The sequence below is a fragment of the Bubalus kerabau genome, chromosome 17 (genome assembly GCF_029407905.1).
Source record: "Bubalus kerabau isolate K-KA32 ecotype Philippines breed swamp buffalo chromosome 17, PCC_UOA_SB_1v2, whole genome shotgun sequence".
NCBI lineage: Eukaryota > Metazoa > Chordata > Mammalia > Artiodactyla > Bovidae > Bubalus > Bubalus kerabau.
In genome coordinates, this window is record NC_073640.1 from 42,186,317 (window position 1) to 42,214,223 (window position 27,907).

Sequence of the window (27,907 nt, forward strand, 5' to 3'; positions counted from 1 at the left end):
CTTCTGTCCATGGAATTTGCCAGGCCAGAATACTGGAGTGGGTAGCCGTTCCCTTCTCCAGAGGATCTTCCCAACCCAAGGATCGAACCAGAGTCTCCTGCATTGCAAGTGGATTCTCTACCAGCTGAGCTATGTATGTAGGGGGACTGTAATTCCCAAAGCAAGCTTCTGGCTTGTCTGGATTAGTTTTTAAACCAACAAGAGATAATTCGCTCCTTTTTTATTCCTTCCATTTCTGGAATTTAATAAGAAAAAAAAATACTTAGAAACCTCCAAAAGAAAAGTAATCCTGAGATCCAAAAGAGAGGGAGAGAAATAAATTATGCACTTTTCAAATGGAGGAGGAAGAAATGGCCATCTACTTTCTCACTGCCCGCCATATTCCTTTAACAGTTTTGTTTTTTTCCCCAGCCAGCTCAGTACAAGTAAAATTCCAGTTATAACAAACTCCAAGGACAGCTAACCTATTTTATTGTGGTTGGATTTTGTTCAACTGAGTACATGTCTAGAATTAATATTTCTAGTCTATAGAAAATTGAGAGAAATATGAAAGTGAAAGTCACTCGGTCATATCCGACTCTTTGTGACCCCATAGACTGTATGTAGCCCACCAGGCTTCTCTGTCCATGGAATTCTCCAGGCCAGACTATTGGAGTGAGTTGCCATTCCCTTCTCCAGGGGATCTTTCCAACCCATGTCTCAAACCCAGGTCTCCCATATTGCAGGCAGATTCTTTACCATCTTGAGCCACCAGGGAAGCCCAAGAATACTGGAGTGGGTAGCCTATCCTTTCTCCAAGGAATCTTCCCAACCAAGGAATCAAAAATAGAAAATTGAGAGAAATAATAATAGCCAAACGTAAAGTAAGAGAAAGAAATCAAAGAGCTTGCATTTCTGGGTGAGGGGAGAGGAAAAATGAAGGAAGAAACCCACTAGTTGGTAGCAATTCTTTAAAGGTTTTTATAATTCTATTATTTGGCTGCGCTGGATCTCTGTTGCTGGGCACGAGCTTTCTCTAGTTGCAGCAAGGAGAGGCTACGCTTCATCCCAGAGCACAGGCTACGCTTCATCCCAGAGCACAGGCTCTAGAGCGATGGCTCAGTTGCCCTGTGGCATGTGGAATCTTCCCAGAGCAGAGATTGAAATTGTGTCCCCTGCACTGGCAGGCAGGTTCTTAACCACTGAACCACCAGGGAAGTCCAGCAATTCTTTAATATCTCACCTTCCTCCCCAGCTAAACTAAAGCCAAGAAAATGCTCTGCTGATCGCAGCAATCTGTCATACAGGATGCCCCTGCTACGACCCAGGAAGGGCAAATACTAGAAATGCAGTGTGAGGCAGGAGTGATGGGCTCATCTGGTGGTGACCCAAAGGGTCAGATACACAAACCATCACCTCCGCACACTGCTGAGGCTGCCTAACACAAGAGAAGACTTGGGATTCCAGTGTAGGGATCACCTTTTACGTGAAAATCCATAAGCAACATCTTATGCTATTTTCCATCAATACATAATACTATCAGAAAGTTAGAAACTTCTACCATTTGAAGCAATAGGGCAGCCAACCCAACCATGGGGGACAGAGGGTGGGCAGCTGGTCGCCTTCCTCCCATGCCGGGCCATCAGGGCCAGCCTTGCTCAGCAGCCGTAGGGGCAGCCAGGCACCCTGAGAGCCTGACCCAGCTGGTGCTGGCACCCCAAGCTGCCCTCCTTCCCTGTCAGCTGAGTCCCGCCCCACCGGCCCCTGCAGGCACTGCCTGAAGAACAGACAAGGGCGAGCTCAGGCCCTAGGAGGCGCCGTCTCAGGAAAGTCACGCCAGGGCTTGCCTGTTCTCCAGCGTGTGACTCAGGGCAGTGAGGGGAGAGAACCATCAGAAATACAATAACATTTTACAAACAATAAATTTATTTCCAAATCCTGAATTATAACCAAATTATAGTTCCCTCTAGGTCTTACTGTGATGTTTTACACAAGAACTTTTTAAAAAAACATAGTCACAGCCATGTCATTGATACACCAAGTGTCCTGGAACCATGTATTTGTCTTCGGTGGGTCCGGCCAGCTCTTGTGGTCCTGGCAGCTGCTCTGCGGCCGCGCGCGCACACCCAGGAGCTCCAGCCTCCTCCACAGCAGAGCCTGGCCTCAGCAAGGGCCCGGGGCCATGATGTACACAGATGAAAGCTGTGTGCAGTATTTTGTCAAAGTGGCCTGGGTTCTCAGGGTTTGCCGATAGGCCGGGCCTCGGGACTCAACACCTGGCTCCCCTCCCCTGCAGGGACAAGCCTCGGCTCAGAGCCCAAAGCGGGCTGGCGTGCGGCGGGGGGTCATGGGTTCCCCCTGCTCCTTCCGACCAGGAGTGTAGATCTTCGTAGACCTGGAGACACAGAAGAGGGATTAGGAATCACACTGCAGCTCACTTTGACCAGGACACACAGTAGAACGAGGATCCTGAAACCCGGCTGTTTCTAACTGTGTGTGAGCAGGCTCTGGGGCTGCAGGTTCTTCTCCCCTAACATACTTCACTCCCCTTGCCTTCCCTATCTGTGACTGGGAGCAGAATGAGATGGGCCTTCTTTCTTATATCCACTGAGGCACGCTGTGAGATGGCTTTACTAACAAATCCTTTCATACCCCCTAGGTGAGCTATGGGCTTCCCTGGTGGCTCAGCAGTAAAGAATCTGCCTGCAATTCAGGAGACTCAGGTTTGATCCCTGGGTGGGGAAGAGCCCCTGGAGAAGGAAATGGCAAGCCAGTCCAGTATTTGTGCCTGGAGAATCCCATGGACAGAGGGGCCTGGTGGGCTACAGTCCATGGGGTCGCAAAGAGTCAGACACGACTGAGCAACTCAGCGACAACAGGTGAGCCTTGGAGGAGGTCTCCCTTCTGCCGCAGCAGGCTGCCACTCTAGCTGAGTTGGGGCTTTGTCCCTACATCCTGGAGGTTATCTCTAGACCCTTGGAATTTCCCTTGGCCTTGGGCACCACAGTGGGGATCCCCAAATTTGTAACAAGTTGGTGAGAAATGAGGGTGACCCTGGGTACCCCCCACCTTGCAGGTGGTGACTGAGGCTCTGAGGGCGGTCTTGCCGGGACTGTGCCCTTCACCTGTGGGGTCTGACCCAACTCCAGACACCAGGGCAGACACACAGGCCCACAAATCTCCCCACCTCACCTCTCCACCATGATGCCCAAGCCCTCACTTGCTGGTGAGGCTGTGAGACCCACTCTGCGCTCCAGCCCACCTTGGGCCCCACCACAACTTAAGAATGCCAGGAGTTGCAGCCGGATCACCACCCCTTGAAAGTGTGTCCAGAATTCCTCCATGTGACCACAGTCAACCTGTCACCAAGTCACCTCTGCATGTTTAATCTCTCTTCAATCACAGCCTCACTCGGGGCCTGGGGGGTCCAGCCAGTGGCTCCCTCCCAGCCCAGGTCCTGAGGCCGCACTCACCTGACGCTGCCCAGCGGACTGCGCTTTTCCTGCTCCTGCCGCCGGGCCCGCAGCTGCTCCTCAGCCAGTGCCATCTCCTCCTCCATGGCGGACGCTTCCTCTTTGGCCCGTCGGCGGTTCTCCTAGAGAAGGGAGAGGTACTGGGGTCGCTGGGGACCAGCAGTGAGGAGGCCTGGCCTGTACCCACCCTCTGCTGCCAGCCAGCCGCGGTGTAGACTGCACCAGCTCCCAGAGACAGGGCCACACAACACCAGGGCCGAGGCCTGCTCCTCTCACTGAGCCAAGACACAGCCTGGAGGACTGAGTCCTAACCCTATCACGCCTCAGCCCTCTTTCAACCTGGTAAGTGCTTACACGCTCCTAGCAAGTTCACAGCCATGCCAGGACACACGGGAAATAGAGAAGGTGCAACATCCGAGTGGAGAGGACGGACACGGGAAAGCAAAGGTCTACGATCTTATGCAACCCTGAATAATGGATCCAGGTGGTGGCCACCGGTGGCCACTGAGACTGTCAGGAGGGGTCAAGCGGAACCACTGAGCACCCTTAGTGTCACCAAAGGGGGACCAGAGACCATATGTGCCTCCTTGACGGAACCTAAAAGGAGGTTCACAGCAACACTTGCCTTTATGCATTCCTACTCCAAAGAGCTGAACCCGAATCTAACCAAGACTTTAGATTAACGACTAGTTTACAGAAAACACATGGGACAGAGGCACAAGTTAAACATTCTGAGGAACCAATTAGCCTAAAACTATGTGGAACATTCTACAAGATGACCGACCTGTTTTCCCAGTAAGTCAATGCCATAAAAATGAGAGGGGGCAGAGCTTGTTCTCAAATAAAAGACTTAATATATATAATGACACATTCTAAAGTCTGGATCCTAATTCAAGCAAAGCAATGATAAAAAATTATCTTTGAAATAAAAAGGGAAATATGACTAAGAACTGGAGACTTTGGTGACATTAAGGATTATTTTTGCTGAATGATACTGTTGTGGAGGTTATGTTTTAATTTTTGAAAGTCTTTTTAGAGACCTATTCAAGATTTGAGTGAAAAACCACAATGTCTGAAATATGCTTTAAAATATTCCAGGAAAAAGATCACTGTGTATGGAGCAGGGTGGGAATAAGAGAAACAAAGGTTGGGAAAAATGTTGATAATTACAGAGGCTAGGTGAGGAATCTGTGACTCCTTATCCTACTTTTGTCCACTTTCACAGATATTTGGACTTTTCAACAATAAGGTTTTTTTGGGTTTGTTTTGTTCTTCAAGGCTCAGCAGACCAAGCAAATGGAGTGGGTGGGAGAAGTGAGACAGACCAGCCTGCCTGGATCACAGCTCTTACGTCTGACAGAGACGTAAGGGGAAGCCAGATGATGACGTGTCTTTAATACCAGGCTGAGGGGGAAAAACGGATCCCAGAGGCAAACAGACCCACTATAGGAAAGCACAGGACCCTTACCTGCCGAGACTTCCCAGCCTGTTTCACACTGTAGAACATGGGGCCCAGCTCTGCCAGCCACTCTCCGTCCACAGCAGTCACACACTGCATGTACTCCTGCAGCAGAAGGGCCACCAGCAAGGGTCACGGACAGACCACTGCTTTGAGCTGTCCCTCCCGGAGCGGTTCCATAACTAGGATCCTCAGGGGCAGGGCCCTACCCCCAGCCCTGCCAGGCTGAGAAAGGCAAGGAAAAGCCACAGACACTGGCATTCTAACCCCTTCTCCCATCCAAAATCCTCCACACTTGTGAGAAAGCCCTCCAGTGTCCAACAGAACTGGTCCAGCCCCTCAGAAAACCCTTCTAACACCACCCAAAGGGGCTGCTTGTCCCAGGCAGCAAGCAAGAAACAATCCAGCTGGCATAACCGAGGCCACCGGAACCCAGAGGTCAATTAACTTCCCCAAACCTCCCACTGGAAACCAACCTCAATTCCCCTCAAAGCAGCACCTGTGGCCCCAAGTCCTCCAAGGTCAAAGCTCATCCCAGAAGGCAGCAAACAGTTACAAAGGCCTGGCCCAGCCAAGCGGGATGACGTCATGCCAGCTACCTTGGAAAATACTCACCTTGGTGGTCATGACCAACTCATGATACACAATGTAGTCTGGGGTGTAGCCCATTCCAAAGAGGGAGCTAGTAGGGTGCAGGTGGCAGGGCATGCCTGTCCGGATGTTCACATACTCCCCGATTCCCTAGGGAAGAGACCCAACAGGTGGCTGCCTCAGCAAAACACTGCACATCTGGGCAGCCTTCCCCACCCCTCCAATGCTGCCTTGACACCAGCTTCCCAGGGAAGCCCAGATCTGCAGGACTGTACAGTGAGAAAGGAGAACTCTGCACTCGGACAAAGTGTCAGGCCAGGAAGGGGCCACAGCTCCACCAGGCTCACCTTGAGCTTGGCTGCCTGGTGGAAATAGGCAGCACAGATGCACTTCCTGACGATGTCCCAGTCAGTGCCACACGAGGCCAGGCTCATCCGCTGCTGCACCATGATGTCCTTGAGCTGAGCCCGCACCTCCCGGACCTGGAGCGGGACGCAAGTGGTCAGGGATGGAGCACCCCCTCCTTCCCCCGCAGCCCACCCCGCCTCCCAACATCCTGCTTATCCGGGCCACAGACTCACCTTCCGCATGGCCTTGGCGTGGATGAAATGATCATTACACCAGATGGTGGAGTAATTATTGTTCTTCCACTGCAGGTAGACATTCAGGTAGCTCAGGTGGTCACTCTCAGGAACTGCGAACTTCTCCCGGATTTGATCGCTCTCCTCCTCTCGGCCCTGGGAAGGGAAAGGGGAGTCCAGGCCGCTGAGAAGAGCTGTCTCAGGCTGTCACCTACCTGCCCCCAAACTTAAAACACATTGATGTGGTGCCAGACGATATAGCAAAAACAAAATTCATTTATAGCAAAATATTTATTCTAAGATGTGAAGGCTCAGGCACAACCATCCTAGAAAAAAAGGATGCAAAAAAAGGATTGCAAAACACTCCCTGAGAACCATGGATCTAGCCAACCCCTTCCCCCACCCCAACCTGCTTAACGTAACACAGTAAAATCACTCTTTGGAAACTCCGGTTCCACCCCCTCCATTCTATCTTCACAACGGGGGACCCTCTCCCTTCTCTCAACCTTCCTCCAACCCATACACTCCCGAGACCCCTGGGAGGACAGGAGCAGGGCAGCGCCTCCCACCTTGGGCCTGTAGAAGATGGCTGGGACCGAGAGCATGGAGACGATGAGCAGGATCTCGGAGCTGCAGCCCATGTCACAGGACACGATGAGCATCTTGGACAGGGCCGGGTCCAGCGGGAACTCCACCATCAACCGCCCCGTTGAGGTCAGACCACCTGAGAGAGAGGAGCAGACCCAGATAGTCAGCAGACACACGGCTGTAAGATGGAGAACCCAGGCCCCAGAGCCCACCGAGCCCTGCCCAGCACCTGTGTTGTCCAGGGCCCCAAGGATCCAGAGCTGGTACATGGAGTTGAGCATGTTGTCCTCCGGGGGTGGGTCCATGAAGTGGAACTGCAGCAGGTCCTGCACCCCCAGGGACTTGAGCAGCAGCACCACGTTGGCCAGGTTGGTCCGCTGGATCTCGGGCACCGTGGTGGTCAGGAGCTCGTTCTTGTAGGCACTCTGGGTGTAGAGTCTGCCAGAGAGAAGACCCAGTGCTGCCACGCCGCCACCACAGGCCACCCAGCTGAGTCCCTAGAACGTGCCCAGCTGCCTAGGTGAGCCCACCAGCACCGTGGGCTCGTGCAGCCGGAGCAGCCAGTGCCGATGAGAGCCACAGGTAGGGAGGAGAAGGCCTCATTTCTTCCAACCCCCCTTGTCTCTTGCAATCACAAATCTCCACCTATTTAAAACTCAGTTGTGCCAATTCACGCTTCTGCTGAAGTCTCTTGTTTCATTTTTGGAACCATTGAGCCTGGGACTAGAATTATGGCTGGGTTATAATTTCTTTATATTTTTCTGAATTTCTATTATTTTTAAGTCAGAACAAAAAAAAGAGGGAATAATTAGAGAAGTAAAAAAAAGAACCAGTGATATAATTTGTTGACATTTATCCTCTAAGGATAGGTGCACCGTAACACTGGTCATCCACTGCAGGGACGTTCAACACAGGTCCTCCCCAAACACACACTCAGACCTCAGGACTGCCAGGAGGGTGACTGCTCCCACTCAGCGGCATGAACATAGGTCCTCCTCAAACACACACTCGGGCCTCAGGACTGCCAGAAAGGTGACTGCTCCCACTCAGCGGTATGAACATAGGTCCTCCTCAAACACAAGGCCACTCGGACCTCAGGACTGCTGGGAGGGTGACTGCTCCCACTCAGTGGCATGTGACGAGAGAATCAACAAGTGGCAGCCCCACCACTGGTCCCCAGCCTCAGGGATCACCCCTCTGCAGGAATGAAGGCCAATCCTGCCCGCCCCTGCCTGGGCCCCCACCCTGGAAAGCAGGCAAGCACAGTGCTCCTACCTGAAACACTGACCTGGGCCCGTCCTGCCTGCTCGTCCCGACCGCTGGTTGGCATTGGCCTGGCTGATGGGGTAGATCTGCAGAGCATCCATGCCAATCCGGGGGTTGAAGACCTAGGTGAGGCCAGAAAAGACATGACTAAGGACACAGCGAGGCAATTAACGGGAGGCAGCCTTGAGACAAAGAAAACCCTTGGCTGCTACACGTTAGAGTGAAATGTCTCAGTGATGCAGGCAGCCATCTTCTGGAGTCAGGAACCTCAAGAAATTTCCCCTCATCACCAGCTCCGCAACCTTTATCAAGTTAAACTGTCCACCCTGAGTTATCACAAGGATTGGATGTATCAGGAACATGGCAAAATCAGCACTCAAACCACCACCTCCACTTCCACAAGCAACCATTGTTCAAGGTCTGAGGACCCAGGTCCTGCCTTCCCACCTCCTAGGCCGGGTGAGCCTGCGTGAAGGCCCAGGGCCCAGGTGCCTGTGTCTCCTCTTACCTTTAACTTACAATAACCGGAATCGATAACAAACATGATGCCGTCGACGGTCAGGGAGGTCTCAGCAATGTTAGTGGCGACAATACACTTCCGGACGCCATCTGGAGCCTGGAGTCAGACAGGACATGCAGGGAGGGAAGGCTACAGGCTGGCAGGTAGGAGAGACCCCACAAGGAGAAGAGCACACCCCACCCGTGCCAGGAAAGTAACACCTTCTCCCTCTTGCCCTCCTGGGGGGAGTCTGGGAGGTTCCCAAGGTGGAGACCCAAACCAGACACTCTTGCCGTCTCACCTTCTGGAAGATCTTGGCCTGGAGGTCAGAGGGCAGCTGGGAGTAGATGGGCAGCACGGCCAAGGCGGGCGCGTTCTCTAGTTCTTCCAGGTGCTCCACAATCTGATCTGAGGTCACCTGAGGGCAGAGAGGAGTCGTCAGATGCCAGGGCCCCCGATCCTCACCAAAGACCCACCCGCTCACCAAGGTCGCGACCGAGGCACGCACCTCAATGTCCTCTTGGCCAGGCATGAAGATGAGGATGTCCCCGGGGGCCCCTGACAGATGCACCTGGAGGGACTGCTTCACCGCGGCCTCCACATAGTCTTCCTGTGGGGTCTGCAAGCCAGCCAGGGGCACCGTCAAAGGACATATGGGTCAGGCCCGCTCTGGGAACCAGCAGCCCAGTCCCTGGTCTGGGGCCAGAGCTGGGCGGACTCTCGGGGTTGTGCACATGCAGATGGGCCTTATGGCCCTCCTGGGTCCCAAGCCTCCACCCCAAAGAAACAATCAAACCAAATGTCCCCAGAGTACAGTCTTTCGCCTCCAAGCCCAAAAGCCGTGGGCTCCCATGGCGCCCACAAAACCTTTCCCCGCTCAGTACCCCCATCCCACGCCCCCTACCCTGCTCTTCATCTGAGGTCGGGGTCAGTTAAGAAAAAAGGGCCTTGGTACCTTGCTGAAGAGAATGTCCACAGGGAAGGTACGTCCAGGGATGTGGAAGATGGGGACGTTCCCAAAAAAGGAGGCAAATTTCTCTGCGTCCATGGTGGCTGATGTGACAATGAGCTTCAGGTCTGAGCGCCGAGCCACCACCTAAAACAAGAAGTCATTCAGAGGCTTCCCCATGGGTTCGGAACCCTTGGCTTCTGCCCTCCAGTCTCATCAGCATCACTACCAAGTGAAACAGAAGCCCAAGCTGACGGGGGGCTCGTTAGATTTGTAACAGTCCTAAAGGCTGAATCCGGAGAAGGCAATGGCACCCCACTCCAGTACTCTTGCCTGGAAAATCCCATGGATGGAGGAGCCTGGTGGGCTGCAATCCATGGGGTCGCTAGGAGTCAGACACGACTAAGCGACTTCACTTTCACTTTTCACTTTCAAGCATTGGAGAAGGAAATGGCAACCCACTCCAGTATTCTTGCCTGGAGAATCCCAGGGACGGGGGAGCCTATTGGGCTGCTGTCTACGACTGAAGCGACTTAGCAGCAGTAGCAGCAGCAAAGGCTGAATCATGGAGCCACAGCCAGGAGAACCATGAATCACTCGACTGAGCTACAACGGAGTGAACCACCACTGGGCAGCCAGAGGCCTCAGGGGCAATTGTGGCCTGTCAGAGGCCCCCCAAGCTTCCCCGGGCTAGACCCCAGATGTCTCATCACTGACTCCCAGCCCCACAGGCACAGAGGCCCAGACCCACACCTCCCGGAGCAGCCCGAAGAGCACGTCGGTGTTGAGGGAGCGCTCATGGGCCTCGTCCATGATGATGGCGCTGTAGTGATCCAGGTCCGCTTCCCGCAGGGACTCTCTCAGCAGGATGCCATCAGTCATGTACTTGATCAAGGTGCTTTCTGAAGTGCAGTCTTCGAAGCGGATGGCATAACCCACCTGGAGGCCAGAGAGATGGCTCAGGGACTCTGGGCACCCGCGCACTGCTGCACACCCCGAGCTGGGTCTAGGCCTCAGCAGATCAGTTCAAGTGACAGAGGCCACAGGTATGAAGTTCATGGCTCAGCCCTCGGGCCCACTCACCTCCTCACCGAGGTTTCCCCCCATCTCTTCACTGACTCTCTTGGCCACCGACATGGCGGCCACACGGCGGGGCTGGGTGCATCCGATCATCCCATAGTCCGTGTAGCCGTCTTCATGCAAGTACTGGGTCAGCTGTGTGGTCTTTCCACTCCCTGTCTCCCCAACCACGATCACGATGCTGTTGTCTCTGCAAGGGGAGAAGAGACTGGTGAATCAGCACGAGTGGAAGGCCGCCTCTAGCCCCACCTGCAGCTATCCAAGGAATGTGCTTGCTCGGAAGGGAGGATTTCCCTGGGAAAACAGTCTCATACTGAAATCCCCTGAAAAGTCTAAAAGACAGTAAGGTTGAAACAAGTGCCATGCTGTTTCATGAGGCCATGTTGCTTATTTCAAGCAGAGTAGCCTGGGGCACTCAGGAGAGGGGGAAAAAAACCTTTCCCTTCTCCACCAAATGTCATACCCCAAAGAAAAAGAGCCACAGAGCATGCACAGGACACCTGAGCTGGGGTCCCATCCCGGGGCTGGGGAGTCACCTGATGATCGTGAGGAGTTCCTGCTGCACGGCGAAGATGGGCAGGTACTGCCTCTGCTCCAGAATCGACTTCTTCTTGGCAAACTCGCTGCTGGCCTCGCTTTTCTTCTTCATGTGGTCGGCAAACTTCTGCTCTGTCCTGAGAACACACCAACGCGGCCTAAGTGCCCTGCATGGTCTCCCGCATCTTCCCTGCTGACTGGGCTACTGCCCTGCTTCCTATGCCCCGAAGTGAGAACTGCTCCTAACACGCAGCGAATCTTTGAGATGCGAGGGCTGCCAGCTGCTGCTCATCTCCTCTGGCCTAAGGGACCACACTGCTGTCTAAGCATCCATCATCCAAAACCTGCTCAACACCCTCGGGACAGAAACCCACGGAGGGCTCCGAAGAGCTGCAGATCAGTAAGCATGCATATCCTCTGCCCTGGAACAGTCCACCCAGACAAGGAGCTGAGATGCACAGGCCATACCTGATATAGAACAACCTTGGGCAATCTCAGCTCCACACTTACAGGGCTGGAAGGAGGAGCCATGGTTAACAGTCATGACCAAGGTCAGACTCCCTCCCACCTCTCAGCAGGACAGCAGTCTGTAAGGCTTTAGCTTCAGAGAACTGTGAGAACAGCCCTACTTGATGTTTACAGACATCTTCCACTAAAAGCACTGAAGTGTCCTACACGTGAACACCCCTAGGCCGCACAGCAAAGATGTCCCAGTCCCACCTTACCTATGTAAATCTACAGTCTCCACCCGCCCCTTCCCCAGGAGACTTTTCCTCCATCAGATCAAGCCTGTGGCCTGTCAGCTTCCTGTTTCTAATGCCCCAGTCACTCCTGGTCAGCTAAAACTCAATACCAACAGGATTAAAGTAACTAGAGACTAACAAGGCTGATCAACAGCACCAGCTTCTCATTTCCCACAGAGGTACAGAGAATTATTAACTGAGACAACAGTTTGGAAGGACTTTAGAGTGTTCAAAGGATGAGTTTCAGAAGGACATCTGAGTTCAACCATCTACATGATGAGGGAAGTGCAACAAGTGGTCATCCAACATTGGCTTAAACACCTCTATGAATGGGGAAGCTCTAGCTGAGAAGACAACCCTTTCTATTTTCAAACCTCTGTTAAAAAGTTTCTTCCTTCAGTTCAGTTCAGTCGCTCAGTCGTGTCCGACTCTTTTTGACCCCATGAACCGCAGCACGCAGGCCTCCCTGTCCATCACCAACTCCCAGAGTCCACCCAAACCCATGTCCATTGTGTCGGTGATGCCATCCAACCATCTCATCCTCTGTCGTCCCCCTCTCCTCCTGCCCTCAATCCTTCCCAGCATCAGGGTCTTTTCAAACTCAATACCTGAACTAAAATCTAAGAGGGCAAAGCACATGTTCCCACACCAAACATCTAAAAGGCTCTCTAGCAGAGCAGCTAAGAGCACAGGCTCCTAAGCTAGACTCGGTGGGATCCTCACTCCACCACTTACCAGCTGGGTAACCTCAAACTAGTTACTTGACCTCCCTGGGCTGCATCGTCCTCACATGAAAAATAGGAAAGATTACACCTGTCCCACAGGACTGCCATGAGAATCCAACGACCAAGTATCCATGAGGCGTGTGGTGCTGCTCGGCACAGAGGAAGCGCCTACGGTGGCAGCGGAGGCAGTTGGGATATTATCTCGAGAAAGGTGAAGACAGACCAGGAGAAAGGAACCACAGACTCCCAAGTGACATCATACTCGTATTAGTGAGTGACAAGACATGTCGGTCCCCTTAAAGCCTGTCTTCAGGGGTGCCGGCTGCTGTGAGACTCCTACCTGTAGTCCACTTTCCCATCCTCTGTCAGAGATTTATCCGGCTCTTCTTCTTTTTTGACGCCCATTATATCTCCCAGTTTGGTTCCAGCCAATTCCCAATGTTTGTGTTGAGCCTGAAAAATACATGGAAAGTCAGTCTGCTCCATCCCGTGATGGAAAATCAATCCCGTCTGACAACAGGCTTCCTCCAGCAGCAGTAAGTTCCCACAGCCAGTGGCGGCACCGAGCCAGGCCCGCCTCCCACCTTCCCTCCTAAGTTCCCGAGCCCGCGGCCCCACACCGTCCTAACTGAGCCCTGCAGGAGGAACACAGTTCCCTCCCCCAGAGGCTGACGCTCGCCCTGTGAGTTTCCTCTAACTGCCGAAGAAACCCTACCTGCAAGATACAACATGATCCTTAAAAAGAAGACCAAAAAAAAGAAAAGAGAGACCCTCGGGCCCCAGATGACCAGAAACCAACCTTCTTGCGCTCCTTTTGCTCCCTGTGTTTCCGCACTGTTTGACTGCCTTTCCGAGCAATGATGGCTAAGTCTGAAGTGGCGTCCTTGACTGGAATCACAGGCTCCGGCTGCAGGAGGTTGAGGAAAAAGCAGAAATTCCACACTGATCGTTAAAACTCCACACGAAGGTCTGCTTCGTAATGGCACTGGTAAACGAAAGGCTGCTCCCCACCCGCCTTTTCCTCTCCCTCTCCCTCTGTCTTCTCCCACTTTGGGGCTCTCCTCTCCGACGGCAGAGCACCCCCACCTGCTTGGTGAAGACGATGCGCCCGTCCAGGAAGGGCGGCACCAGGTTGTGCACCATGAGGTGCACCTTGGCCGCGCTGTCCTCCTCGAAGTCCTCATCCACCTCCAGCCGGTGCACCACCCCGCTGGTGAGCATGCGGTTGGTCTCCCAGCGCTCGTTGTCCTGAGAGGACACAACGGGAGGAGGCCACGTTCAGACTACAGCCACGCGAGGTCGTCCTAAAAGGGCCCAGGCGAGGCCACGCAGCAGATCCCAAGAGAAGGGCGGTGGGGATGTCATCAGTCTCTGGACCCTGCAGCTCCTTAAGACGGCAGAGGCCCTGATCCCAAATCACTTGCAGCACATTTTCCCAGAAGCCACCTTTTATGTCTAAACCAGAACCTCTACATGGACGCACAGAGTGGCCATTCCCTAGTCCCACTCAGAGACACAGAGGACACAGAGCCAAGCCCACCTTCTCAGCTCCCATCAACAGCTCCCTCCAGGAAGCACTGCCAAAGAGCAAAGTTGGGATTTGGGGTTTTTTTTCTTTTTTTCCAACCTACTGAAAAGTTCCCCACCCACCCCTCCGCTTGCACGGGTATCACTCCTTCTGGGACTTCAGCCATGGGGAGAAGAGCCGTGCTGTCGGCTGGGCTGCAACCTGCCACTACTCCATCGGAGTCTGCTCTGCCTCCCACGGGCAGCCTCACCTCATTGATCTGTCTCCGCTGAGCTGAAATGCGCTTCTGCTTCTGTTTGTGTAGGTGCTGCTCCCGCCTCCTCACATAGTCCTCGGAGGAGTAGGCCAGGGGGTTGTGGAACTCATCATACCCCTCGTCCATCATGTACCAATCCCGGTCGGCTTGCTGTAGTGCAAGAGACAGAGCCGTGAGAACAGGGAACAGAGTGAATGTATGTGCAAGACAGGGACAGAACGGGAGGAGATGCTTGGCAAGAAGTCACTGGTGCAGTGAACAACTCAGGAGCGGCCACCCTGCTGGAGGGCCAGCTGCCTACAGGAGAAGCACGGTTTGCAGCCCAGGCCACCATGATGGCACTTCTTAGGTTTACCACACAGTGGCGCCAGCACGAAGAAGAAGTTAAGTCTGATCTGCACTTGGTGAGAAGTTTCACCAGGGAGCCTATGCCCGGAAAAGGACTCCAGGGCTTCAGGACTGAATGTAGCTCAGCCTTCCCGAGACTGTCCGGATTCACCAGACTCTGGTGTACTGTACTCTGACACCCTGTACTCTGACACCCATCACTGGCTTACTGAAAGACGGCCACCACCCCTCATTCAGTCGCTCGGAGATGTATTTCTTACCCTCTGGTCATCCTCCCACTGCTGCCGTTCCTCTTCTGTGTCAAATGAAATTCCTTCTTCGCCATCCTCACGTCTCCCTGCAGGAGAACACGTGGCGGGTCGGTGTGCAAGGCCCCAGCTTGTCCCCAGTGGCCTCACGCACGCCAGCCACACCAGGAGTGTCCCACCCTCCCACTTTCACCCCGTCTTACCTCGGCCCCTGGACAGACGTGGGGTGGACCCCAGGTGTCTTCTGTCATCGGCCCACTCGTTGTATTTGTAGGATGGGGTTGGCAGAGGGGTGTCATCTGAGTACCTGCTCCTCACAGACCTGGGAAACAGTAAAACCAGCTTCACTAAACAGTCACTAAGCTGAGACGTGTTCCCAGCCACCATCCGCCCGCCCAGCCCCAGTCACGCGCACAGAACATCACCTGTCCCTGTCTCGACTGGACGGCCGATGACTCCGCTCGGAATCGCGATAGGAAGGCGTGGGGGAGGGCGATTCCCACTGTGAGCGCCTCGAGGAGCCACAGCCACTGTCCTCTTCCTCCCAGGTAGACCGTGAAGGGGTGGCAGCATCTGGGCCACAAAAGACATGAAGCTCAGCATTTGCTTTAACTCAGACATGGCGCTAGAGCCATTAGGGGAAAATCAGTTCGCCAAATTTCTTTCTTATACTCATAAACTTTACACCTGTTTGCAATGGATATGATGGGTTTGACAGCTTTTAAAGATATCTGAATTTGAAGAGTTCCATTTTTCATCTGTGTTTATAAGAACATTTTAAGGAATATCCAATTTGTCTCTGCAAACATATCTCTATTGAATATATGTATTTCTTTTTTTTTTTTTTTGAATATACGTATTTCTTTATAATCAACCCTTCTTCTGCCCCTACCCCACTATCACTCCCCCTACTCCCCACCCCCAGCTCCCTATTCTTTCCTACCATTTGGAAAACTGGCCACTCAGCAAACGGGCAAGTCGCATTAAGGAAGCATATCAGTTTCCAAAGAAGTCCATGGCCTTCCCAACTGAATCAACCAAGTATTCCAAGTCATTCACGGTGGAATCAGGAATTCCGACCCACTTCCACTGAGGATGGGAGTCACTCACCCTGCCCCTCATATACGTGGCTCTCAGAAACCACCATAAGCAAGCTCAGACTACCTTTAGGCCGGTGTCGGGGGCTCTCGGGTTCATTTCTTCTGCTGCTGCGATCTGACCCTCCATCTCGCTCCGATCTGCTGCTGTGCCTGCTTCTGTCCCGCTCATCTGTCGGGAGTCACCAGCAGAGCTTAGAAAACAGGTGCCTGTCCTAATTTCCACCCATCTTCACCCAAGAGAAAGGATAGGCCTCCCCACTCACTCACAGGAGCAACCTCACTGCTCTAATGCAATCCAGGGGTTCCTGAATCTCACATATTCCCATTCTTTCAAAGGGCAAAGATTAGTTACTGGCTACAAAGTTTCAAACTCACAGTAACAGTTATTTTCCTGCAAGAATTCAAAAAAGAATAGTTACAAGTCTATCCTGAATAACTATTTAGTAGTTACAAGTTTACAAGCTACAGACCTCGAATATTACCAAGGAAAGCCAGCGATGGACCTTACGTCTAGCTGTGCTCCACAGCACTGTCCTTTCCCTCTCACCACCGCTACTGGTTTCTCAAACACATTACCCACTATCACCTTTAGCACCAGTTTTCAAGATAAAGCGCAAAGAGCCACACACTCAAGCAAAGTAGCTATGTTGCAAGTAACAGTTCTTCTCTTAGCCGGCCTGCTTGTGCCCGCTTGTCCCAATACCAACAGGGTCAAATACCCCATACCACCAGGCTGACATGAAAATGGATCTCCCTAATTAGCAGGCATTATAAAAACTCCCACGACGGCAAAAAGGCCAATGTGTTACTCTGGGTGCCTCGCAGGCCCTACGAACTCTGCTGGGCAGTTTACCTCTGTCTCTCTTGCGGTCACAGTCTCGATCCCTCGACCTCTCCTTCTTCCGATCCTTTTCGTCTTTGGATGAGGCATAGACGCCATGCTCCCGCCGCTCCCGCTCTCTCTGCCGACTGCGTTCCCAAAACTCTTCGCTTACACCACCAGGATGGGATGGAGTCTCCACCCGGGCTGATCGGTAATGCCTGCAACACAGAGGGCAGCTGGTGAAGGGCTCAGCCAGAGAAGAAAAACCTGCCCCAAACCTGTGGCCATGCCAAACAAGCAACCTGGCCCCTTCCACTTTATCTCCCTGGTACGGCAGGCTTGCATATGGCAACAGCCATAAGCACTTCTAACGCCCCATCACCTGCTCTTCAGTTGCTTTTGACAGTTTCCCCAAATCTGAAAAAAAAAATACCAATTCCTACCTAGCCTCAATGTTATAGAATCCTAGTAAAAATTAAGCCCTAAATATCCAATAAGAAAACTGAGAGATAAACATGAGACATTATTTTCTGGCCTCTATTTTTATTCCCTCTCGGGCAATCCGCCCAAAGGCTTTTACCTGTCTTTTCGGCCACTTCGGCCAGCCTGGTCACTGTCTTCTGCCTCAGCGTCCCTCTGGTCATCCTTGCTCTCTTCCCAGTCCTTGTATGAAGAGATTCTGGACTTCTTCTTGTCCTCGCCATCATCCTTCTCCTCTCTCTCCTTCCTCTTCAGAGAAGCCAACAAGTCCAGTCCCAGCAATGAAGGCCGGGGTGCAGGGGCCTTGAAGACATGCTGCTCACTAGCCGCACTTTTGGTCTTAAAAATAAGGCCGCCAACCTGAGAGTCCACGTCCGTGCCTTCCAACCGATGGAGCGAGGCATCCTCACCACTGTCCTCCATGACAGGCTCCAGGATCCCCTGCGAGGAAAACAAACCACTTGCTATCAGATGTAAGAAGGGAAAGACTTGGCTCCACTACATCCCAAAATAACTGTGAATATATGTATACCGGGGTGGGGCTGACCTCCCCCTCAAGACCTGAATTCCTTTAGTTACCTCTTCGCAAGACTCTTCCATCAACTCATTGACAATCTTAATCTTAAAAGATCTATTTCCACCTAAAACACATCAGAAATAGATAAACACATACACACACACCCAAGATCCAAGAGGATATCATTCAGACAAGAACAGACCTCACTAAGGAGCACTTACTAGAGCAGGACAGCATCTATAAAGGGAGTGTAGGGAAAACACTAGATCTGAAGTCAGAAATCTCAATTAGAACCCTCTCAACATTTTCTACCTGTATGATCATAAGCAAATAGATATGAATCTTAATCTTTGGTTAGGCATAATTTCTATACCTGAAAAATGGAAGTACTTTTTGCTCTCTTAAATCCATGAAGTTACTGTGAGTATCAAACAAGAAAGTTTATATGAAAGCACTCACTCTGTAACCACAAACAGTTACATAAATGTCATTGTTACATTATTTCATTTGCTGTGCTCTTGGGTACTGATTGGGTTCCTCACCATTTTTTACACAAGTTCTTCCTACTCTCTACTCCTTTAAACTACAGATACAGTAGAGTTGTTGAGATATAAGGCTACCATCCATGTGATCCATTCTTAAATGAGTTTTCTGGGCCAGTTTTGTTTTGTAGAGAAGAATTACTTCACAGCAGTCGAAATCTGTTTAACAACGATTCAAGTTCACCAAAAAAAAATTGGATGAGAATCACCAGGCTAGGAAATGGTGTTTCTGAAAAGTATTTAGGTGACTGTAAGATTTCCTGGCACTCAACTCATAACAAATTCCTCTTTACCTCCCACTATACACCATCTGCTTATAAACATATCCCATTTTGTGGTTGAATAATTTCCCTCATTCCAACAAGTCAGTGAAGCAAAGAACTATCAAGAGAATCACCAGAACCCAGAATGTTTCACGAAGCTCTAATTAACTATAGAAAAATATAGCCAAACAGACTGAACACACAATATGGACACAGAAACAAGAGCTGCATTCTGGAAAATGCCATCACACAGAAGAGAAATGGGAAAGCTAACTTTTAGTGACATCTGTACTCATGGGAGGAAATCTACATGGGAAGGTAAGATATACATGCTCTGCTCAGTAGACTGAACTAGAAAATATACCCCTAGAACGTCCTTTTATGCAGGAGAACTTTGTCTGTCTTGTTGACTGCATTGCCCAGAGCCTAGCAAAATAAACATTTGAGGAATAAATAATTTTAAACTGATTAAAGGAAACAGGGAGCCAGAAATCTCTAGAGACAGTAAAGAAAGGTACCAAGCAGAACAGGAAAAAAAAAAAATCTGACAAACAGGACAACTAGCGGCTGAGAAAAACAAGAAGTTTAAGTGTTGTCTTCTGAAAAAGGATTAGTGGCAAAGAAGTCACAAGAGGTACAAGAAAAATAATGAAGAAAGAAACTGCATACATTCATTCAACAATTACCGAGTGCCTTCAGTGAGCCAATCGCTTGTTCTGGGCATTAGAGATAAGAGACCAAAACAAAAATCCCAATCTTTTTGGAGTTGACATTTTATTAAAAGATATCGCCTGGAAGAGATACCACTGTGACAGAGAAAAAGAAAACGAAAAGAGCCCTTCTGGGCTCGGTGTCTGTCTGGGAGTGGGCTAACGAGAAGGTCTGAGGACGTGGGCGGGGTGACTCCCGGCCAGCATCCCTGGGCCTCTGGGAGGCCGCGTCAGTGTGCGCGATCTGAACCGATCAAGGAGAAAGGCCGGGGTCGGCAGAACCTGCGCAGCATTCCTACAGTGAGTAAGGCAAGCTGGATGACAGGGACACGACTTTACAAGCCCGGGCCCGAACTAGAGCGAGAGGCCGAGATTCGCCTCTTGGAGCTGCCACGACTGGCGAAGAAAAGGTCGGAAAGGAAAAAGGGACACTCACCTCACCAAGCCTGACTCTCAGGACCTGCTGTCCGGGATTCTGGGGCGCTGGCGCCGCCAATCCCTCGCTCAGACCGCTTTGAGAGTCAAAATCAACTACATGAAAGCGGCCATTATTGTCCCATAATACTTTACGCGGCTCCTTCTATCCATCCAAAGATACCATCGAGAGCAGCCCGGAAAACGCCCGTTCCCGGTGCGACACAGAACGCGACCACGCATGCGAGACTAGACTGTCTTTCTCTGCGGCTCTGATCAGAGACACTTCCGAGTCCCCTGGCGGCCAATCATGCTTAGTGTAAGAGACGAGGCCCCGCCTCTAGGTGGGGCGTGGGAGGGAGAAGTAAAGAGACCAGTCAGGTTTATTAAGGGCGGGAGTGACCCTAGGGCTTCCGGTCAGAGCAGGGTTAGGTGGGCGGTGACTAGAATAACCTCTTCTGCTCATTGGGTTATTGAGAGCGGAACGCGCGTTCATCACTGCGCCTGGGCATTTTCTTTTTCAGTTTCCATCCGCTCTGGTGGTCGGCCGAGAGTTGCTAGGCAACGGCTCCAGGTTACTTTGAATTGGGGTGGCCGCCGCGATTGGGGCAGGAGAAAAAAAGCCGTCTGAGTCGGCTTTTTCGAGAAGGGGTCAGGGTTGTCCACAACCCTGAAGTGGAAAAGAAGGAGGTGACAATTAAAGTAAGTATCGTTTTCCCCAGCAGTTGTGGGCCAGAAGTAGCCCAACCGCAGGCATCATTAAAAATATATATGTCGGATATTTGGGAGAAATAAAGACGCGCGCCCACAGTGTAAGTAAAAGTCACTCGTCTGTTCACACGCAGAGATAATCTCTGACGGAGTTGAAAGTGAAAGTCGCTCACTCGTTTCCGACTCTGTGACCCCATGGACCATACAGTCCATGGAATTCTCCAGGCCAGAATCCTGGAGTGGGTAGCCTTTCCCTTCTCCAGGGGATCTTCCCAACCCAGGGATGGAACCCAGGTCTCCTGCACTGCAGGCGGATTCTTTGTCAGCTGAGCCACCAGGGAAGCCCAAGAAGACTGGAATGGGGTAACTTATCCCTTCTCCAGAGGATCGTCCCAACCCAGGAATCGAACTGGGGTCTCCTGCATTGCAGGCGGAGTCTTTACCAACTGAGCTATCAGGGAAGCCCTGGCATTTTCATTTTTATTTATTTTTCTATGTGAATATTTATATATGCATTATAGTTAGGTTTTTGTACAAAAGTGGGAGCACACTTTATATACTACTGTTTTATAAAGTTTTTTTCTTTATCATGAGGGTTTTTCAATTATTCATCTCTAACCCAGTATATAATGACACTGTGCTAGTACATCATTGGGCTATATTATCATTTATTCCCTCTGTCCACTACTGATGACTGTTTAGATTGTCTCCAGTTTTTCACACTTACAAATGGTACACAAATCTTTGTGCCCATGTCTATTTATTTACTAGAGATTCTCAGAAGTGGAATTGTTGGTCAAAGAGTATTTCAGATTTCTTTTCTAGAAAAGTTTCGTTTCTCTACCTTCCATCAGGTATTGAATGCCTGCCAGTTCACTCACACTCTTGCTGTTTTTTTTTTTAATCTTTGCCAAATGAATGACTTTTAAAGATATATCTTTTAATTTGCTTTCCTTTGCTTACAGGTAAAGCTTAACTTTCCAAATGTATCTGTCCATTTTTACCTCTTCTTTTGTCAGTTCTCTATTGGTATCCTTTGCTGTGGACATTGTCTTAGGCATGGTCTCTCCCCATGCCTAAAGAGAAATTTCCCTCTCCTCCTTCCAACACTTATCCAGTCCCAGTCTCTTACATGCTTACCTCCGCACTCCCTGTTGACCGCTTCCTCCTCTCTTAACAATACAGAAGTTGCTGGTCATTTGATTTCTAGTGGTGGGACAAATCCATCTTCTCTTTGACTTTCCCTTTCATCAGTAATTTGTTCTGCCACTCCCATTTGATGAAAGTCCCTTTTGGCAGTCTTCTTTCCTATTAAAAGTATGACCTATTACTGGGACAGTTTCCTTTCCTATATGAATTTTATCTTAAAATGTGACTTGTCACTGAAAAAGAATGAAATCGTCCCTTTCCATAGCATTCAGTCCCCTGGGACTGAATTCGAAATATCAAGTATCTCAGTGGAGTCTCTTGTGGATCAGAAATAGAGCTCCTTGATCAAAGAGTATTCTTGACCCTAAAAATAGGACTTATTGTAGTAAATAAGTTGGGCTTCTCTTGTAGCCCAGCTGGTAAAGAATCACCAGCCATGCGGAAGAGCTGGGTTCGATTCCTGGGTTGGGATGATCCCCTGGAGAAGGGGAAAGGTTACCCACTGCAGTATTCTGGCCTGGAGAATTCCATGGACTGTATAGCCCATGGGGTTGCAAAAAGTCTGACACAGCTGAGCAACTTTCACTTTCACTTCCACTGTAGTAAAAGGACTACTGGACTAGAAATTCGATGGCATGGATTCTGGTCCTTGTTTTTGTAGCTAAAAATGTAAGTGTGAACCTGAAAATGAGAATCCCCTTCTATCTCAGTGTTTTGCTCTTTATTTTGTGTGTGTGTGTGTGCGCGCGCATGTGTGGTTTTTACGCCCTCTTAGTTGATCTGTTTGCATGTAATGAGGTACACTCAATAAGACATACACCAAGAATCTTTAAACTAGAACTCATGATAATATAAATGTCTGTCAATAAAAGACTGTACAAAAGGGATGGAACATGCATGAAGTAGTATGGCACTGTAACAAGCAATGTGTGGGTTTTCTGCTTAGAGCAATGGGAAGATATTCACATGTGAGGTAAAGTGCAGAAGAGTGGGTAAAGTATGTGTGCGGGACATCTATCGTTTACCCTCCAGATCCACTCTTCCTCTCTAGACTGCTCTGTGTCAAGGAGACTTGTTCGCCTCTGCGGCTCCCCTGCCCTCTTTGTTCCAGTTGGAGTCAGTCAGTGGGAGCGTTACTGTTAGCATCAGAGGGCGGGAGGAGAGTGGCTGCGTCCCCTCTCTGCAGGCTGACCCCCCCTTTACAGTGGCCCTGTCCACCCATCAGCGTGGGCCACGCCATTCTGGTAAGTACTCGCTCCTGTGGCTGCTCCGGGCCTGGGGGTGAGAGCAGCGCCCCGTCCTGGCCCTCCTAGCCGCGGGCTCTTCACTACACCCTGTTGTTTCCTATGCCCCGCCTCAATGAAAGTCTGCAAATGACCAAATTGGAAGATGGCATCTCTTTCCCGCTGGAACCGACTGATAGAATACACTATCTTTTGAGTGACAAGGGGAAAAACATCTTTGTATTTTCTTGTGAATGCATAACAAACTCTGAAAGATATCTGAAAAACTAATGAAAGTTGTTGCCTGGTAACTACCCCAGGGCGCTGGCAACCAAGCCCTCTGAGGGGGGATAGAGGGAAATTTTATTACAGTATACCTCTCTGTGTTGTTTCTTGATAACTGGTGGACTTACTTGCCACCTGTTTGTGCATTTATTGTATTCCTTTTACTTTTTTGTTACTATGTTGTATGAAACTTTTTTTCATCTAAGAGGGAAAAATATACATGTCACTTACTCCAAAAATGAACAGTGTTTCAAAATTAGGGACTCATGCACTTAATCTGTGTTTAAACATTGCAACTTTCAGGACCAACAGTGAGGATTGATAATCGGATTATTTCAACATGAGCTTCCTGTTACCCAAACTGAGTAGCAAAAAGGCAGTAGACCAAGCAATAAAAAGTACTGCAGAGAAGGTGCTGGTTCTCAGGTTTGGGAGAGACGAGGATCCGGTCTGTCTGCAACTAGATGACATAGTAAGTGAACTTTTTAAGATTTTTATTAAAAACCTATACGTACTTACTCCAATGTCTGCAGAGTGCATGAGCGGGGGCAGGCAGCGCCCAGGTGTACAGCTGTTCAATTGTTGGCACACTTCCACCAAGAGCCGATCATGTGCCTGCCTGAGTCAAACCCCCTAGTCTGTGATTGTGTGGAATCCACCCTAGATGTCCTTCCCCACTAGCAGCTGCTGAAGCTCAGTTTCACCAACAAGCAGTGGAAGACCAGAAACGTTAAGAACTAGAGTCTATATGAACATTGTCTTATTCAGTGCTCCCCACAGTGGGATAACTAGTATTCCCAAGAGGGGAGATGCATGCCAGGGAGGTCAGGTGACTTCCCACGGGCCCAGAACCACTAAGTTGCAGAGCTGGGATCTGAACTTTGTTTTCTTTGCCTGCAAATATGCTTTTCTGGGGTGCCGCCTCCAGTGTGTGCCTGATGATAATCTATGATTTCACATCTTGACAGTCTGATGAGTCGAGAGGGGAGTACAGGACAGAGTAAGCTTATCCTGGTCTCGGACTTACCCAAGACTAAGACCTCACCCACGTTTTCTGTTGCTGCCCCCCACAGTGTGGATCCAGTGTAAGAAACCCCATGACTGTGATCAACAATGAGGGTGTGATGCATTAACCTGGTGGGAAAGCGGCCAGAGCATTTTACCCTCAACTGTGGGGGTGTGGAATATCACAGAGTGTAGACTCTGAAGCCAGGCCGTCCGAGTTCAGAGCCCAGCCTTACTGCTTACAGCTGTGTGACCGGGGGCACATTACCTCCTCGTGGCTCAATTTTCTCGTCTGTGAAATGGTACCTGTAGCCTTGCATACCTCCTAGAAATGTTGTGTGGATTAAAGGAGCCAACAAGTGTTAAGCACTTAGAACACTTAGCACACAGCAAGTGCCACGTACGAGTCTGCTGTTTCATCATAACTCTCATTTATGGGTGAGGTTGGAGACAAGGAGATTTGGGGGAATTGCATTATCTGTACCACATATTTCTGAGTTTACTTTTTTATTTAAGTGAGTATGGATTTTATAAATCCATGAAAAGTTTAAAACACATATTTTAATCAAAAATAAAAGAAAAAAAGAAGTAGTATATTCACCCAGTTTGCTCAGGGCCCTCTCATTACCCTACCAACAGTGATTCAAACTCTGAATAAGGTTACACTGTCTCTTAACGTGGAACTCCCAACAGGCTAGATTCTTGGTCCGGGAATTTTTTTCACACAGAAAATTCTTCTAGTAAAAAAGTTCACAAAAGAAACGTTAACAGCCCTCAAGTTGTAACCCACATCTCTCTCTTCATCTGCAGCTTTCTAAGACCTCTTCCGACTTAAGTAAAATGGCTGCTATCTATCTAGTAGACGTGGACCAAACCCCAGTTTATACACACTATTTTGACATCAGTTATATTCCATCTACTGTGTTTTTCTTCAATGGGCAGCATATGAAAGTGGATTATGGGTAAGTTAGATTGACATGAAGTCACTATAGTCTTCAAAGTTTCTTTTCTCCAGTCAGTTTCAGTAGCTCACCCACTTGGATGTGATGGGGGCTTTGTGTGTCTTATGTTGGTACTGTTTCCTCAGTTGATGAAGTCTCCAATTGTTTTGTGTGTGTGCAGAACTCTGGTACAAAATGAGAGTGTTTCCAGTATGAGTGGCGAATGTTAACTTACTACTAAAATCTGAGAGACTAGTACAGTTTGTGAAGCACTCACCATCCGTCACTGCAGAAAATACAGAACAGCTTTTGCCAAAGTTTCCCAGGAGTTTTATTTCAAACAAAATGGGCCATTGTTCTTAAACTCTTGATACTCATTGGCTGCATCTATGAAAGAAGTGATCCTTCAGCAAATTAAGACATGCATTTCCCTTACCAAGTGTTCCGTCTGCTTTCAGTTAAGAGAATTTTGAAGTCGTCCTTTCTCAGAGTGTGTCAAAAATAAGTAAGATGAGGGACTTCCGTGATGGGCCAGTGGTTAAAACTTCATCTTTCAAAGCAGGGGGTTCAGGTTCGGTCCCTTCTTGGGGAGCTAAGACCCCATATGCCTGGAGGCCAGAAAGCCAAACCATAAAACAGAAGCAATATTGTAACAAATGCTATAATGACTTTAAATGGGCCACCTGGAAGGGCTTCCATGCTCTCCCAGCAGCCCCCAGCACAGTTTTAGTCGTGTATCAAATGGGCCCTGTAATCACAAATGGAAAATCAGTGTCAGGCTTTGTGTCTAAGGGCTCCCTGACCAGAAGAAAGTGAGAGAGCTGTTGTTTACTTTGTTTATTCTGAAGGCCTTACAAGTACTTTTGAAAAGTTCTGAGCGAGGTTGTTTCTCTCCTACACTATTTAGGTCTCCAGATCACACTAAGTTTGTGGGAAGTTTCAAAACCAAACAAGACTTCATAGATTTGATTGAAGTAATTTATCGAGGCGCAATGAGGGGGAAACTTATTGTGCAAAGTCCTATTGATCCCAAGAATATTCCCAAATACGACCTCCTCTATCAAGACATTTAGTGCTTTCACTGCCATCAGAGTTGAAGAGAAAGGCCCATCTCGAAACAGGACCTAACTCCAGCTGTGCGGTTTTCCTGGGGTCCTTCAGAAACATGGTCAGCATCCCAGAGAATAAGAGGTTTGACCTCAACAGAAAGTACCGGCCGCCAAGCAGAAGACCGCACTGGTGCTGGGACATTCGGGGATGCCCAGATGTCTACGCCCTGCAGACCTCAGAGAGGTCAAGCCAGCCGTGGTCAATTTCCCCAGTGTGGGTGTTTTAATTTCTCTGTATATTGTGCTTTTCTTTATTCTTTAAGATAATACAGAATCCTTCTAAATTTGGCTAGGACAGTTTGATTCAACTATGTTTATTTGATACATTGAGTAAACTAGAAAATCAGTTCACATAAGAGCAAAAACACTTGTTTTCTACCCTACGTGTACATACCCACCCCTTCCTTCATCCTCAGCCTCGCCTTCCCTCCGCACATGTATTTATCTCATGTTCACCTGCTATCCCAGGTTCTCTTGGAATAAATCTTCTCTACTGATAGTGGCCAAGTTTGTTTTATCTGCAAGACTTTCTGGCTCAGAATTTTAAAGATATCTTGGCTTGTTCATTTTACCAGCTTTTATGTTATTAAATTGCCCCAGGGGTGAGAACTTGAACTTCCTTTACTGTCCAGCACCCAATTTAAGCTAAACAAAAAATTAAGTACCCTTAGTCAGTAGGAGCCAATCTCTCCCAGAGCTCCGTCTCTTTCTGAGGAGATAACTGTACTTCAGGGACTCAAGACTGGAAAGAGATCTCAGAACTGCTAGAAAGAAGTATCATCTATATAGGACTTGCCTGTTTTAATAACTTTATGAAGAATTCTTGCTCTCCCAGGGCCCCCTGGCACAACCTTCACCACTTGGGCAGGTTCCTCCTCTTCTCATGGAGCTAATGGCACTGACTTTCCAGAGTAAGAACGTATGCAGAACCAGAAGGCAGTGCGCCGGACAGCACACGACCCGCTTGGCAGCTGTTGGCCTTCAGGCGGGGCAGCTGCACAACTGTCCCTCTTTGCCGGGTGCTTCCTTTCCAAGTCTCCTGTGACAAACGTGGCAGAGGAGGAAGGTTGCTGGGCACCTGGGCGGCCTTCATTGATAAAGGAGAGAGCCATTTCAGGAATGAGACAACAAAATCCTTTTACCACCACCTTCATTGTCTCCTGGCCCCCACTTCCTGCTCACGTTGGTAATCGTGATGCATGGAGCCACAGCAAGCCGTCTTAGGACCATGAGACAACCAGCCCTGGGTTTCATGCTGAAAAGAAGGATGAAAAGAGCCTGGGTCCCTGATGACGATATCAAGCTCCCGAGTGGACTCTAGACCTGCCTGGCTTCAGATTTCTGTGAAAGAATAAAACGTCTTTACCACGTGTCACTTTAGTTGGATTTTCTGTCCCTCATAGCCTAAATTACACAGCATTTGAGGTGTGAGAAGTGCTCAGATAACAGCAAAAACTCAGCACTTTCACACATAAGATTCTCATGTTGTCTTTCCTCCTGAGGGCTTTTTGGTGATGTTTCTCTGAAGTCCGGGTTTGTGTTTTTGTTCCCATCATAGTTGCTCTCCCTTCCACAAGTGTTTATTAATTACATACTGTATGCCCCCATCCTATGCCAGATACTGCACAAAACAAATGACTCCTGGATGGAAAAAAAGCTTCTTAGAAGAGACAGTTCCTGAGCCTTAAAGGAGAGTAGGAGGTACTCATGGAGAAGGGGGAGGGCATTAGGGGGAACCAGGGGGAGGCAGGCCCAGGGGCTGGAGACAGCATGCGTGTTGAGAGG

The 27,907-nt window shown here is 49.8% G+C and overlaps 3 protein-coding genes across 4 annotated transcripts in view; 2 read left to right on the forward strand and 1 right to left on the reverse strand.

Moving 5' to 3' along the window:
- Positions 1-2,178, forward strand: part of PMFBP1 (polyamine modulated factor 1 binding protein 1) — a gene marked incomplete at its 5' end in the record, with an annotated part of 40,870 nt that extends 38,692 nt beyond the window's left edge. Inside the window, one exon of the mRNA XM_055551129.1 lies at positions 2,063-2,178. Within this exon, the coding sequence (XP_055407104.1) occupies positions 2,063-2,178 (116 nt within the window). The remainder of the gene's footprint in view (positions 1-2,062) is intronic.
- Positions 1,888-19,876, reverse strand: DHX38 (DEAH-box helicase 38). The gene is made up of 27 exons (XM_055551964.1): positions 19,722-19,876; positions 17,354-17,694; positions 16,804-16,991; positions 16,015-16,119; positions 15,276-15,423; positions 15,054-15,172; positions 14,863-14,939; positions 14,249-14,404; positions 13,557-13,718; positions 13,270-13,377; positions 12,811-12,923; positions 11,002-11,139; positions 10,469-10,655; positions 10,139-10,324; positions 9,392-9,532; positions 8,945-9,055; positions 8,738-8,854; positions 8,446-8,553; positions 7,947-8,059; positions 6,901-7,109; positions 6,653-6,807; positions 6,084-6,239; positions 5,850-5,984; positions 5,527-5,652; positions 4,921-5,016; positions 3,453-3,574; positions 1,888-2,374 (listed from the first exon to the last, which is right to left on the reverse strand). The coding sequence occupies exons 2-27, from the start codon at positions 17,674-17,676 to the stop codon at positions 2,290-2,292; spliced, it is 3,684 nt and encodes a 1,227-aa protein (XP_055407939.1). The 5' UTR covers positions 17,677-17,694; positions 19,722-19,876; the 3' UTR covers positions 1,888-2,289.
- A 17-nt stretch (positions 19,877-19,893) lies between these two features.
- Positions 19,894-27,493, forward strand: TXNL4B (thioredoxin like 4B). Of its 2 annotated transcripts, none has more exons than XM_055551965.1 (5): positions 19,894-20,018; positions 20,224-20,401; positions 23,371-23,539; positions 24,883-25,034; positions 25,921-27,493. In XM_055551965.1, exons 3-5 carry the CDS (start codon positions 23,408-23,410, stop codon positions 26,084-26,086), a joined length of 450 nt encoding a protein of 149 aa, XP_055407940.1. In that variant the 5' UTR covers positions 19,894-20,018; positions 20,224-20,401; positions 23,371-23,407; the 3' UTR covers positions 26,087-27,493. The 2 variants fall into 2 exon arrangements, with proteins under 2 accessions (XP_055407940.1, XP_055407941.1); XM_055551966.1 differs by lacking the exon at positions 19,894-20,018 and adding an exon at positions 22,611-22,803 and having other exon boundaries at positions 20,110-20,401.
- The last annotated feature ends 414 nt before the right edge of the window (positions 27,494-27,907 follow it).

Bases quoted from the DNA above. Each gene is read 5' to 3' on its own strand.
- TXNL4B (XM_055551965.1), top strand. From the start codon at position 23,408: ATGAGCTTCCTGTTACCCAAACTGAGTAGCAAAAAGGCAGTAGACCAA. The intron at 23,540-24,882 runs GTAAGTGAACTT...CTTCATCTGCAG, and splicing joins GTCTGCAACTAGATGACATA to CTTTCTAAGACCTCTTCCGA. The intron at 25,035-25,920 runs GTAAGTTAGATT...TACACTATTTAG, and splicing joins CATATGAAAGTGGATTATGG to GTCTCCAGATCACACTAAGT.
- DHX38 (XM_055551964.1), bottom strand. From the start codon at position 17,676: ATGGAGGACAGTGGTGAGGATGCCTCGCTCCATCGGTTGGAAGGCACG. The intron at 14,940-15,053 runs GTAAGACGGGGT...GTTCTCCTGCAG, and splicing joins ACGTCTGTCCAGGGGCCGAG to GGAGACGTGAGGATGGCGAA. The intron at 3,575-4,920 runs GTAAGGGTCCTG...TCCCTTCTCTAG, and splicing joins AGGCTGGGAAGTCTCGGCAG to GAGAACCGCCGACGGGCCAA.